This window comes from Notolepis coatsorum, assembly GCF_963971535.1.
Source record: "Notolepis coatsorum genome assembly, chromosome: 15".
In the NCBI taxonomy this organism is placed as follows: domain Eukaryota; kingdom Metazoa; phylum Chordata; class Actinopteri; order Aulopiformes; family Paralepididae; genus Notolepis; species Notolepis coatsorum.
The window spans coordinates 34,785,570-34,800,395 of NC_140179.1; the positions used below are offsets into that span (position 1 = coordinate 34,785,570).

Consider the following 14,826-nt stretch of genomic DNA (forward strand, 5'->3'; position numbering starts at 1 on the left):
TCAGCAAACATGCGTCATGCCTTGATGGCCTCCAAGAATATTAAGCTCACACCAGCACGAGAGATAGTCATGAAGGACACAATCTCACCACGAAGTACAGCACAAGACGTCCCATCCCCCCCCCCCCCCCCATATCACACAAGGCCATCTCGTCTGATCAAATGTCCCCGAAAGCACAGTGCAGTCAGTACGGTACAGTATAGCACAATTACCATGCCATCTCTAAAAACATACAAGTAATCATAACTAGCCAATGGCATGGTGAAAAATATACGCCACCAATGCGTTTACCTGCTATTAACCTCAGGGCCATCACGGTCAAACCAAAGCAGACCTCCTCTAAAGAAGTCCAACAAATAAAATTAGCTTTCCTAAATGTCAGATCACTGAATAATAAAACATTCTTAGTAAATGATCTGATTAAAGAAAATAACTTAGATTGCATCTGCCTAGTAGAGACATGGCTAAATAATGACACAGCTACATCAATAATGATAGAAGCTTGTCCACCAGACTATAACTTTTTTCAAATACCCAGAAAAAATAAAAGGGGCGGAGGAGTTGCAGCAATCTTCTCCTCAAAACTCTTGTTTAGAATCACAGAACTAGGCGAGTTCATGTCAATGGAATATCTTGCCATTGAACTAAAAACAGAATCAACTATTATTGTCACAATATACCGCCCGCCTAGACACTCACCAATATTTATACAGGAGCTCTCTGAACTGATCTCACTATGTGTTACCGGATATGATAAGGTGATCCTAAATGGAGACCTGAACATCCATTTTAATAAGAAAACAGACTCCAAAACTATGGAACTAAAAAATCTACTGGATAGCTTTGACCTAATACAGCATATAACAAATGCAACTCACCGGCTTGGGAATACACTAGACTTAGTTATAACAACAACTGGGCTAAGCATAACAAATATCTCAATAACTGAATTACCTCTCTCCGACCATCACTGTATATTTTTTGATACTCAAATAACCCTTACTAAAACAAAAAAAGAAATCATAGTTAAAAAGAGGCTCCTAAACGACAAAGCTGAATCAAAGTTCATTGATCTTATCAGACTACATGAACCACACAATCATGACAGCTCTCTAAATGAAATGGTAGAAAATCTCAATGATGCAATGTCATCTATATTAAATTCTGTCGCCCCATTAAAAACGAAAAAGAAGAAAACTAGAGCCTCGCCCTGGTTAAACTATAATACGGTCAACAAAGAAAAAAGGAAATGTCGTGCAGCGGAGCGAAAATGGAGAAAAACAAAAACCACCATATGCTGTGATATATACAAAGATGCTTTAACTGCTTATAATAAAACCATCCGCTTAGCAAGGAAAGATTACTTCTCTAAAATCATTACAGAAAATGCTGGAAACTCCAGAATCCTCTTTTCCACTATTAATGTACTACTCAACACTGCCCCTACACCTCCTCAGTCATCAACGGTTAAGTGTGAAGAACTTGCACTATTCTTTAACAACAAAATAACCTTGATCAGGGCCAGCATTACTCATGATGGAAATAAAGTTGATTGCGGCAAACCGTGCAATGTAACCATGAGAAGTTTCACATGCATCACATTAGATGTACTCTGCAAAACTGTCTCAGAATGTAACTCCTCCACCTCAGACATTGACCCTATACCTACAGCCTTCTTCAAACGGGTATTTAATAGTGTTTCAAGCCCTGTGCTAGATATCATAAACACTTCCCTTAGGACTGGTATTTTCCCGGATGCCTTTAAAACAGCAGTTGTAAAGCCATTACTAAAAAAACCTAACTTGGATAGTAATGAAATGGCAAATTATCGTCCAATATCCAACCTACCATTCATTAGTAAAGTACTTGAAAAGATAGTTTCAGTTCAAATAAATTCCTTTCTTGAAGAAAACAACATCTTAGAAGAATTTCAGTCAGGATTCAGAAAATATCATAGCACTGAAACTGCCCTCACCAAAATAATCAGTGACCTCAGACTAAACTCTGACGAGAATAAGATCTCCATCCTTATCCTGTTGGATCTCAGTGCAGCATTTGATACAATCGATCATGATATTCTAATCGATCGTCTTGAAAACCATGTCGGTTTCTCAGACCATGTGCTGGGCTGGTTTAAAACATACATCAGAGGGAGGAAATTCTATGTTAAACTAGGAGATCACATGTCTGATATATACGACAACAACTATGGAGTTGCACAAGGGAGTTGCTTAGGTCCTTTACTCTTCTCCCTTTACATGTTACCGCTGGGTGATATCATCAGAGAACATAATGTAGATTTCCATAGCTATGCGGATGATACACAACTGTACATATCTGCTGAACCAAATGATACAGCGATTAGCTCCATTACAGACTGCTTACTGTCAATAAATAAATGGATGAGTAAGAACTTCCTGAAACTAAACGAGAACAAAACTGAAATTCTAATTATTGGCTCCAAAACTAAAAAAGAAACATTAATAAAGAACCTGGGGGGACTAACCCCTTGGATCAAATCTGAGGTCACTAGTCTTGGGGTTATCATAGATTCAGAACTGAACTTCAATTCTCATATTAGCAAAGTGACGAAAACATCGTTCTTCCATCTCAGAAATATAGCAAAAGTACGACCATTTATTAATCAGAACGATGCTGAGAAGCTAATTCATGCATTCATATCTAGCCGGTTAGACTACTGTAATGCACTTTTCACAGGTCTCCCTAAGAAAACCACAGAGAGGCTTCAGCTAATCCAAAACTCTGCAGCCCGACTGCTAACTAGAACCAAAAGGAGAGAGCACATTAGTCCAGTCCTAGCCGCTTTACACTGGCTTCCCGTAACATTTAGAATTGACTTTAAGGTCCTTCTCCTTACATACAAAGCTCTAAATGGACAGGGACCTAGCTACATCGCCAACACTCTAATAAATTACACACCAGCAAGAACACTGCGATCATCAGCTGCTGGACTACTAGAGGCTCCCAGAAGCAGTCAAAAGAGGATCGGTAATGCAGCCTTTATCAACTATGCCCCAAAACTATGGAACAAACTACCCCAAAACATCAGGGAAGCCAACTCGCTAGACATCTTTAAAAGACAGCTTAAAACCTATCTCTTTGCTCAGGCATTTCACTGATAGTTATCTGCTACCACCTAGTGGCAAGAGGAAACATCAGGGATATCCTGACACAACTTGTATTTATTCTTACCCTGCCTACTCTTTTACACTGCCTATCAAACTCATGTGTCGGTTATTGCACTTTTTACTTCTTACTGATGACTATTTTTAAACTGAATCACTTTAAACTATTCTTATTTATTGCTAGATCCAAATGTGAAACACTGCGGGTTGTGACGCACACACACACAGTCACACACACACAGTCACACACACACACACACACACAATCACACACAAACACACACACACACCGACATACACACATACACACACACACACAGACACACACACCGACATACACACACACACACACACACACACACACACAGTCACACACAGACACACACACACCGAGTTGTAGTAGCGTTGTAGTTGTAGATCTAGGTTAACTGTGTCCTGGTAGAGTAGATCTAGGTTAACTGTGTCCTGGAGTGGTAGTTGTAGAGTAGATCTAGGTTAACTGTGTCCTGGAGTAGAGTAGTAGTAGTTGTAGATCTAGGTTAACTGTGTCCTGGTAGAGTAGATCTAGGTTAACTGTGTCCTGGAGTGGTAGTTGTAGAGTAGATCTAGGTTAACTGTGTCCTGGAGTAGAGTAGTAGTAGTTGTAGCGTTGTAGTTGTAGATCTAGGTTAACTGTGTCCTGGTAGTTGTAGAGTAGTAGTAGATCTAGGTTAACTGTGTCCTGGTAGAGTAGTAGTAGTTGTAGCGTTGTAGTTGTAGATCTAGGTTAACTGTGTCCTGGTAGTTGTAGAGTAGTAGTAGCTGTAGTAGTAGTAGATCTAGGTTAACTATGTCCTGGAGTGGTAGTTGTAGAGTAGAGTAGATCTAGGTTAACTGTGTCCTGGAGTGGTAGTTGTAGAGTAGTAGTAGCTGAAGTACAACCACACACACACACACACAACACAATAAACACACATACACACTAAACAACGATGCATACAGGATTATTTATGACTATTTTTAAACTGAATCATTTTATTCTTATTATTTGCTAGATCCAAATGTGAAACACTGTGATTATTTGTTCATGAACTACAGGAGTATTCCTAATGTGAAACACTGTGATTTGCCATATCTTGCTATGCTCGCTCATGCCTGTATTTTTTATGTCCGTTCTATTTTATAATTTTTTGACTATTTTTAAACTGAATCATTTTAAACTATTTTTACTATTTGTGTTACTGAAAACTGTAAGCGGAGAGCCTATTGGGATGCTAGATCCTAATGTGAAACACTGTGATTCTACCCGTCTATCTTTTTATGCTCGCTTATGCCTGTATTTTTTACTGTTGTGAAGCACTTTGAACTGCAACCTCTGTATGAAAAGTGCTATACAAATAAAGTTATTATTATATTATTACACGCTATATTAAAAAATTCAAAGCATATGATCGCTATACATTATTCTCCATCATGCGTGAAGGAAAGGGGGGGGGGGGGTCGTTTATGATTCCTTGATTGTCAGTAACGGCTTTCTTAGTACGACATCATACATTGATCGGATGGATTGCAATGAAATAAATGCACAATCGAGCTGGAATTAACGTTAGATTCCTCTTACCTGTGGCCGATGAGATCAAAAAAATTCCAATTATTTGATTCGATCTGCTAGATCCATTTTTTGTTTGTACGACGCAATAACGCCGAAAGCATATTGATTCTTGCGTCTCGAAAGTGATCCAATGCACTCGAGGTGGTTTGTCTGGATCCACGTAACAAGATAGCTCTCTGCCGGAGCTTTTTCCCCGATGCACAGAGCGCCACATCCGGTTTAGAGTGGAGTGCAACTCGCCCGAAATCCACCAGGCGGCGGTATTGAGGCGTTGCAATATCAGACAGAGTCCAGCTGGCTCCGGAGCCTTCCTGGATGAATTATGATGCCAATAGCGAATAAAGGAAATAACGATCATAAAAACGGGTAAACTTGTTGTTGGCATTATTAGATTGGCGGGCAATAACGAGTAAACTCGTTTTTGGCGCAGGATGTGTTAAAGAGATTTGCACTACATTCATTGATACAATACATCGACTCAGGGGTGAGTTTTACGCAGAGGGGGTTGTTATCACTACATGTTCTCAGCCTCGTTACCCTCGTGAACCGGAACCCGCGTCGCAGAACCCGAGGGCTCGGTTCCAAAAAGAGAGGTTCTCTCTGTCAAACTTCAGGAGACGCTCCGGGAGAGTTCTCCTGACGACGCTGTGACAGTGACACACCCACATTTCTCTCTCTCTCTCTCTGTGTCTCTCTCTGTGTCTCCTCTCTCTCTTTCTCTCTCTCTCTCTCTCTCTCTCTCTCTCTCTCTCTCTCTCTCTCTCTCTCTCTCCTCTCTCTCTCTCTCTCTCTCTCTCTGTGTCTCTCTCTGTGTCTCTCTCTGTCTCTCTCTCTCTCTCTCTGTGTCTCTCTTTCTCTCTCTCTCTCTCTCTCTCTCTCTCTCTCCTCTCTCTCTCTCTCTCTCTCTCTCTGTCTCTCTCTCTCTCTCTGTCTCTCTCTCTCTGTGTCTCTCTCTCTGTCTCTGACTCTCTCTCTCTCTCCTCTCTCTCTCTCTCTCTCCTCTCTCTCTCTCTCTCTCTCTCTCTCTCTCTCTCTCTCTCTCTCTCTCTCTGAGGGCTCGGTTCCAAAAAGAAAGAGAGACGGCGAGGCGTCAAAAAGAGACGACTCTATCCATTTCACCCGCTGTGGTGTCAAAACCGCCAATTTGCGTCTCACGGACCCCCCTTGGGTGGCGGGCTCTGACACAGAGGGGGGAGGAGGAAAAAGAAAAAGAGGGGGGGAAAACCACACACACAACACACAGACACAGACACACACACACAACACACAGACACACACACACAACACACAGACGAATGACAGGAGAGGTGTGAAGAGGAAACCTGACACCTTTGAAAAACACGCTTCCTGGCGCGAGTGAATTGATCTAAGAGATTCTGTTCCGCTCCGGCGTATTTGATCAACACCTACTGGATTTCCGTGACTCCTTTGTTCTCCGACGTATTATTGAAATTTATATCCGTGGAAAGAGACAATAGGAACAGTTTTTGTGTGTGTGTGTGTGGGGGGGGGGGGGGGGGGGGGGGGGCGGTAAAGATGAGGGACGAAGAGAACTTTGCAAAATAAAAAGAAGCAACAAAGGAAGCAACTTAACAAAACCCATTAAAGCCCGCCCTCTTTTTATTTATTCCTCTCTTCCCCAAAGCGTGTTTCAGGTTTCGGAGAGAGAGGCGCAATGTGCTATCACTTACGTCGATGCTTTATTTTCAGATATTTTTTTTTGTTTGGGGGTCGTTTTCTTCAGATCTCAGATGGGAGCTTTTATATTGTGGGCTCTGTTCTTGTTTTTTGTTTTTTTTTATAACCGTTAGCGTGGGGATGAATCACAGCTCAAAAACATCCTGCCCACGTTTGATCCCCTCCGAGAGCCGCGCACTTATTACCAGCCGCCGCCGAGATCTGGAGTAGAGGGTCGGTTAATGCGCTGGTTTAACCAAACAGAGGACCAATTAGGACGCATACTCAAGGGTCACAAATCACATCACCGCTTTGCTGTGTCACTAGAGTTGTGTAACTTAAGACAGTCTCCACATGGCCCTGTGATTGTTGTTAAGCCCAAATCCAATGTTGGGAGAATGTAGTGGCCTGTGTGTGTGTGTGTGTGTGTGTGTGTGTGTGTGTGTGTGTGTGTGTGTGTGTGTGTGTGTGTGTGTGTGTGTGTGTGTGTGTGTGTGTGTGTGTGTGTGTGTGTGTGTGTGTGTGTGTGTGTGTGTGTGTGTGTGTGTGTGTGTGTGTGTGTGTGTGTGTGTGTGTCCATCTGTGTTAAATCTCTGCACAGCTTTGACTAGTTAATATGATCAACTAGTACACTAGGCACAGACAGTAGGCGACAGTCTTAACGGTGTCTCTTAAGCAGGGGTTACACACAGTGTTTTTGTGCTCGTTTTTATACGTTTTTGAATACGTTTCATGTCCCTTTTACACAGAAATGCGTTTTTTGGCGTTTTTTGGTGGATACGGCTGAAACGCTAAATTGTGTTTGCGTTTTGGAGAACCCCTAAAAAACGCGCCGACAACAGCTGTGTAGTCTGCACGGAGCCGTTGTTGCGAAAACGCCCATGTGCAGTAGATACCATCTGCGTGCCCTTCCGGTGACAACAGTGTGTGTGTGTGTGGGTGGTGTGTGTGTGTGTGTTTGGGACATAGCTCCGTGTCCCAAATAGCTGCAGCTACCATGTGTTGTCAAGTTATTGTTATAAGGACCCCAGTCCAAGCTACAACAGTCTGCATTCCCTTAACAATTGTTTGTATTGAGCCGTATTGTATTGTACCCATTATGCAATATGTTAAATAAAGTTTACATCCATTCATTCTGCTAGCATTACCGATTGCATGAGCACTGCAGCTGGCTAACATGAGCTAGCGTTAGCTATCATACCCTGTTAGCTCAAGCTCCTCTTTCAACTTAACAAGCATTAAACAAAATGGCCCAGTCATTATTCACCTTTGTTTAATACACACAGCGTTGTCTCTAATGTTATCTAACTACTGATAGTTCCCGATATCATCAGTTTGGTGCTGGCTAGCTAGCGTGAGCTAACGTTAGCTTCTAGCCACAATGCTATATTGTTATAATGGCATATTCCATTGACGTTAGCATGCAGCTAACTGTAGCTACCGATCTTTTTTTAGACTAAACTATCCGCTCTTGGTGGTCACTTGTGTTGATGTTAGTTTTGTTTCATCAACAAATGACAGGCAGAACACACAGTGAATGTATCCGTTTTGTTTATTGCACTTTTATTAGACTTTGCTGAAAAAGAATTGCTGCATTGGGTAAAATAGACAAAGATGGTGGCGCCCATAGGGAGCCCGGCTTTGTTGACATGTTCTTTGCAGGAAGTGTATTGGCAGCACATTCAAGTTCTGATTGGTTGAAATTGCCTTCATGTTCGCCACCTACTGCCACCTACTGCTTTGGCAGTGTACTACATCACTGTGCCCAGGTGACAAAAACGAAAGTGTGACTCAAGGCTGCCACGTTGCGGCGAAACTCATCTACAATGAAACGAAAATGAAACGAAAGGTGTAACCGCCGCCTTAAACTCGGCCAAAGGGCCAGGAGATATGAGAGGTCCAAGGTTATTTTCTTCTCCAGTTCTAGTGTGAAGACATAACAAAGACCCTAGACCCGTCTTTCGTTTTCATTCTTCTCATCTTTATTATTATATCTGGTATCTTATGTACGTCATGTAAATTATGTATTTAATGTAAGTTCTGACCAGAGCTCTTTCTCACTTTCTGATCAGACGTTAGTGTCTGTGATTGTAAACTGAGCTCTGTTGGCCGCAGAAATGTGTGTGTGTGTGTGTGTGTGTGTGTGTGTGTGTGTGTGTGTGTGTGTGTGTGTGTGTGTGTGTGTGTGTGTGTGTGTGTGTGTGTGTGTGTGTGTGTGTGTGTGTGTGTGTGTGTGTGTGTGTGTGTGTGTGTGTGTGTGTTGCCTCAGCAGCCATGTGTGTTGCTAATCGTCGAACAGAGTAAACAGCAGTTGGTTCCTGGGTCCCAGGCGGCGGTGGCTGCAGCCGTGGCGGCAGTGGAACTGGATGACATCACTTGTTTACCGCACGCCCACCCCGTTTGGCATCGGAGTGACAGCACATTTTGGGGTTTATTTGGGAGATCTGGAAGGAGGTGACGTCGCTGTCACAGTTAGGTGACAACGGCGAAGGGTACTTCTGACCTATGGTAATTAGCACGGGGCTTGGAGGCAGGGAGAAGCCTTGGGGAGTTACTAGAATGCCTCTGAAATTAGAAGGAGCTTTTGGGGAGTTACTAGAATGCCTCTGAAATTAGGACTACAGGCTTTAAAAAGAGTCTATCGTATTCCAGCAAAGAACAGTAATGAAGGAAATGAAAAAGAATTAACTAAAGAAACTAACCTTCGTACTGTCTTCTACTATCATGCACTTTTCCACAAATTAATCTTCCTTGTCTCTATTACTACCTACTATACTAATATGTCTTTACTACTATGCACTCAACACCGGCAGCACGCAAGTTTCAACACTGCTTGATGATCATTGTTACTCAGCTGAAAGAGTTCCCTTCCTGCTGACTTGTCGTACAGAACTTGTAAGTCACTTTGGATAAAAGCATTCAGCTTAATGACTAAATGTAAAATGAACTCTCGCTACGAAAGATAAGATAAGATATTCCTTTATTGATCCCCTTGGGGAAATTCAGGAATTGAAAGATTGAAAAATTGAAAGATTGAAAGATTGAAAGATTGAAAGATTGAAGAAATAAGGACTTTAACAAAAATGTAACATGCATAGTTGTAGTAGGACCCAAAATGCAGAACCCAGGCGGGCAGGAGGCAGATGGCGAGCTAAGGCCCAAACACGGGGCATTTAATACGGAACTGGCAGGCAGGCGGATTACGGGCGAGTAGGAACAGACGGGGCAACACTGAGACAGGCGGTGGCCGGATGACGAGCGACAAAGGGAACGGAACTTAAATACAAGTGGTGGGAAATCAAGGGTAACAGGAGACAGCTGGGGGCGATTACAAAACGAGACACAGCTGGGACAGACGTGACACAAACGTAACGTAGAACCGCTGGACATAAGACGGTGAAACCCAGGGAAAGGGACACTAGAGGGAGGTGGAAACAGAGGGGGGGGGTAAACAGCCAAGAGCTACCGTGACTACTACAGCACAGTCAACAACTCCAATTCATGTGTTAGACCAGTGGTTCCCAAACGTTTTGTTTATGCGGACCACTCGATTGTTATCAAGAACTTTTGCGGACCACCTCGTATGCAAACACACACACACACCACACACACACACATATTTATGCTTATAGCAGACTTAATGATTTTAGAATATTTCAAAATCTACTATTCCAGTTAGTTTTTTTATAGTGTGACGTTTGGCTAGAGAGAGAGAGAGAGAGGAGAGAGAGAGAGAGAGAGAGAGAGAGAGAGAGAGAGAGAGAGAGAGAGAGAGAGAGAGAGAGAGAGAGAGAGAGAGAGAGAGAGAGAGAGAGAGAGAGAGACTCTTGTTACGCACAAGTGGGTCAGTCTAAACTTGCGGAGTGCGCACTGCATTCCGTTGTCTCAGAATGGATTTGGTAGAGAGAGAGAGAGAGAGAGAGAGAGAGAGAGAGAGAGAGAGAGAGAGAGATTCCGGTTATGCGCCATTCAGTCTGACTTGCGGGAGCGCACACTGGACTTAATCTATGCGCACTGCCAGCCAGGCTTTTATTCTATATGGAGAGATTCAGATACAATTGAACACAAACGGTTCCAAAGATATTAATGTTTCACACCGCCAACAAAGTAGCCTTAGTCCCCTTGTCTCGGAATGGAAATTAGCTGTAATTTCTGCGCATCTCCCTCCGTCTCGACACTTGAGACCTGAGTATTTAACCACACCCCCTCCGACACAAATGTAGTCCGATAATGATTAGCCTAATTTGAAAGAATAACAAACTATAATACTATGTTTTATATTACACAACGGTTTTTACAATTTTATTTAAAATTGTAATTATATTATATCCTTTTTCTATTATTTTCTATTTTATTTAGGTTTTTTTCCACGATACGATGCAATACCCCCCTGGGACCACAGTTTGGGAACCACTGTGTTAGACCACTTCTTAGTATCCTTTTCATCAACTCTTATACTAAACCATTTCTTCTGTCCTTTTAATACACTGAATGTGTTCATTTTGATTCTTGTCTGTCTCTGTATTATATCACTATGGCTACAGCTACGGAGCGACAGTGGTTCGATTCTGGCTCCTCTCGGGCAGCATGTTAAAGTGTCCTTAACCAAGAGAGACTTAACCCCCTAACTGTTCCCGGTCACCTTGCATGGTCGCCTCCACCGTGAATTAGGGCTGGGCGATATGGCCTCTAAATGGATTTTTTTGGCTTTATCACGATATACGATATATATTGCAATATTTTGACATTTCCTCTAAAGCACAAAAATGCTTGATTTAAACTCATTGATGGATACGGTCACGCAAATATGATGATTATAATAGTCCCTGCAACATATGTCTGCCTTAAACCATGAAGATGCTTTCAAAAATAATTAAATGAAAAGTTTCAAAAACATTTAAAAGAGTAGTCTACTGACACACTAATACAGAAAAAAAATTATTAACATCTAAGACAATTTATATAAAAACTCTTGGGTGCCTAAGACTTTTGCACAGTACTGTGTTTTCTATCCACTTTAGCCAAAAATACACACACATATATACTGTATGGATGAGGGTTTGTGCAAAACATCACGATGTCCACGATACGTTTAAAAAGTGTATCGTTAATGAACTGTACCCGATATTTATTTAATATCGTCATATTGCCACCCCTACCGTGAATGTGTGAATGTGAGGCATAAGTTGTAAAGCGATTTGTGTGGGTTTTCCTCCGGGTACTCCGGTTTCCTCCCACACCAAAAGACATACACGCCAGGTGTCCTGCCGTTGCCCTTAACCGAGGTACTGGCATTACAGCTGGAGTTGGTCCCTGGCGCCCGCACTGTGTAGCTGCTCACTGCAAAATGGGGGGCCCTGATGTAAACAAGACAAACGTCTTTCTCTGGTCTTTCTCTGGTCTGCATCCCCTTAATAATAATAATACAGAACTTGTAAGTCGCTTTGGATAAAAGCGTCAGCTAAATGACTAAATGTAAATGTAAATGTAATTGTGTGTATTGAGCCGTACTGTATTGTACCCCATTCTGCAATCTGTTAAATAAAGTTTTCATTCATTCATTCACTCCTAAATAAATAGTTTAGACCAGTAAAAGAGGGTTCAGTGAGGGAATCACTCCAGAGACGCCATTGGTTTTCAACCTACTCTCGATGATGCTACTTTCGATGATGCTACTCTCGATGATGCTACCTTCAACATGATTTCAATGACTACAACATGTTTGGAATGATGATGTGTTGGACCATGAGAAGTCATTAAAATCTGCAAAATTGGAGTCGAGTTGTCCCAGCGTCCTCTGTTGAGGTTTCAAGACGTTTTTCAAGTTTGGGCAGCATTGGTACCAAGGGGAAAAACCACATAACTTGACAGACACCGTCAAATCTCATGCCTTCTCATGCCACCGCTACGTTGATGACACTGAACTCTTCCCCTCCTTTCCTCCCTCAGAGACCAGAGATCTGGGGCCTGCCTGTCCAACATTTCCACCTGGATGACGGCCGGCCACCTACCAACTGAACCCGAGCGAAACAGAGCTACTCCACCTACCGGCTGAATCCTCCCCGTTGACTGAACTTTCAACCACCAGATCGTTGCCATGTCAACCGCCAAGAATGTGTCGTCCTTGACGACCGGCTGGTTGGCTCAACAACCAGAAGCCACAGGTTCTTCGTGAGCAATATGAGAAGTATCCACCCCTACCTGACCAACGAAGCCACCCAAGTCCTTGTGCAATCGTCATGGATACGCCTCAACTATTGCAATGCCCTGCTAGCTGGTGCTACTGGCTTGTACTACCGACCGAGCCCCTCAGTCTTGTGCAGAAGGCAGCAGCCCACCTGTAATCCAACCTGCGTTAAAGGCTCTAGACCTGGCATTCCCTGCAACAAGGGGAAAAGCACCTCCCTATACCTCTGGTCAACAGTCTCTTAACTACACACCCTCCAGACCCCTACGATCTGCCTCCTCCGGGCGCCTGAGACCCACCCCCCCACCGCGGGCATCCAGGGCTACATCAACCCGGAAGCAGTCCCAAATCTCGTTGTATGCAAATTAGGGATGTCAAAATTAATGCTTTAACTCTGGAGATTAATTTAAATGATTTAAAGCGTTAAAAAGATTAATCTAGATTAATCTATGGAGTGAAAAATGTTCAACGTTCTGAACTTTCAGCAGTATATTTGCTTGTTCTTTTTTTGCATTGACTCATGCACCTTTTTGAAAATCATCTGACATGAAGATGGAACACATTTTTGTTGTTAATATGATTTATATTACTGGTAGTTCATACATTAGTTTGCACTAATGCAAAATATAATGACAATAAAGTACAATCTAATCTAATATAATCTAATTACTCAGTGGTACTCATTTATATATTTCATACCCAGTTTAATCACCTGTACATTGTATATTACTGTTGCCCTTTACTGTTACATTTGCACTCTGGTTGGATGCCAGACTTGTACATTATGCTGTATGATGACACTACATTTTAATATAATCGAATCTAATCTAATCTAATCTAAATGTAAATGTAAATGTAAACACTGGAGAAAGGGTAATTTTCTGCTCTTGTTCTGACAGCAGAACAGACAAGATGGTAGACGGTGTGTTTCTGAAGAGATAGCAGGACAGACAAGATGGTAGACGGTGTGTTTCGAAGAGACAGCAGGACAGACAGCAGGACAGACAGACAGCAGGACAGACAGACAGACAGCAGGACAGACAGACAGCAGGACAGACAGACAGACAGACAGACAGACAGACAGACAGACAGACAGCAGGACAGACAGACAGACAGACAGACAGACAGACAGACAGCAGGACAGACAGCAGGACAGACAGACAGCAGGACAGACAGACAGCAGGGCAGACAGCAGGACAGACAGACAGACAAACAGCAGGGCAGACAGACAGCAGGACAGACAGACAGCAGGACAGACAGACAGACAGACATACAGCAGGACAGACAGACAGCAGGACAGACAGACAGCAGGACAGACAGACAGCAGGACAGACAGCAGGACAGACAGACAGCAGGACAGACAGACAGCAGGACAGACAGCAGGACAGACAGACAGACAGCAGGACAGACAGCAGGACAGACAGACAGACAGCAGGACAGACAGCAGGACAGACAGCAGGACAGACATACAGACAGCAGGACAGGACAGACAGCAGGACAGACAGACAGACAGACAGACAGACAGACAGACAGACAGACAGACAGACAGACAGACAGACAGACAGACAGCAGGACAGACAGACAGACAGACAGACAGCAGGACAGACAGACAGACAGACAGACAGCAGGACAGACAGCAGGACAGACAGACAGACAGCAGGACAGACAGACAGCAGGACAGACAGACAGACAGACAGCAGGACAGACAGACAGACAGCAGGACAGACAGACAGCAGGACAGACAGCAGGACAGACAGACAGCAGGACAGACAGCAGGACAGACAGACAGACAGCAGGACAGACAGACAGCAGGACAGACAGACAGCAGGACAGACAGACAGCAGGACAGACAGACAGACAGACAGCAGGACAGACAGCAGGACAGACAGACAGCAGGACAGACAGCAGGACAGACAGTAGACGGCGTGTCTGACTCACTGAGCTCACAGCGGCTGCCCTCGTGTCCTGCAGGACAGATGCACTTCCCTGGATGGAAGCAGGTGCCTCCGTTTAGACAGGTGGTGGTGCAGTTTGCTGCAGGAGGGAGAGAACCAGCGTTAACCACAGAGAACACTGAGGAAGAGCGGGAGACACACACACACACACACACACACACACACACACACACACACACACACACACACACACACACACACACACACACACATGGACACACACATGGACACACACACACACACACACACACACACACACACACACACATG

General features: G+C 43.5%; 1 protein-coding gene across 1 annotated transcript in view; it reads right to left on the reverse strand.

The window, feature by feature from the left end:
• Positions 1-14,826, reverse strand: part of wif1 (wnt inhibitory factor 1) — a 63,023-nt gene that overhangs the window by 15,281 nt on the left and 32,916 nt on the right. Inside the window, exon 5 of the mRNA XM_084330964.1 lies at positions 14,540-14,635. Coding sequence (XP_084187090.1) covers positions 14,540-14,635 — 96 coding nt within the window. The remainder of the gene's footprint in view (positions 1-14,539; positions 14,636-14,826) is intronic.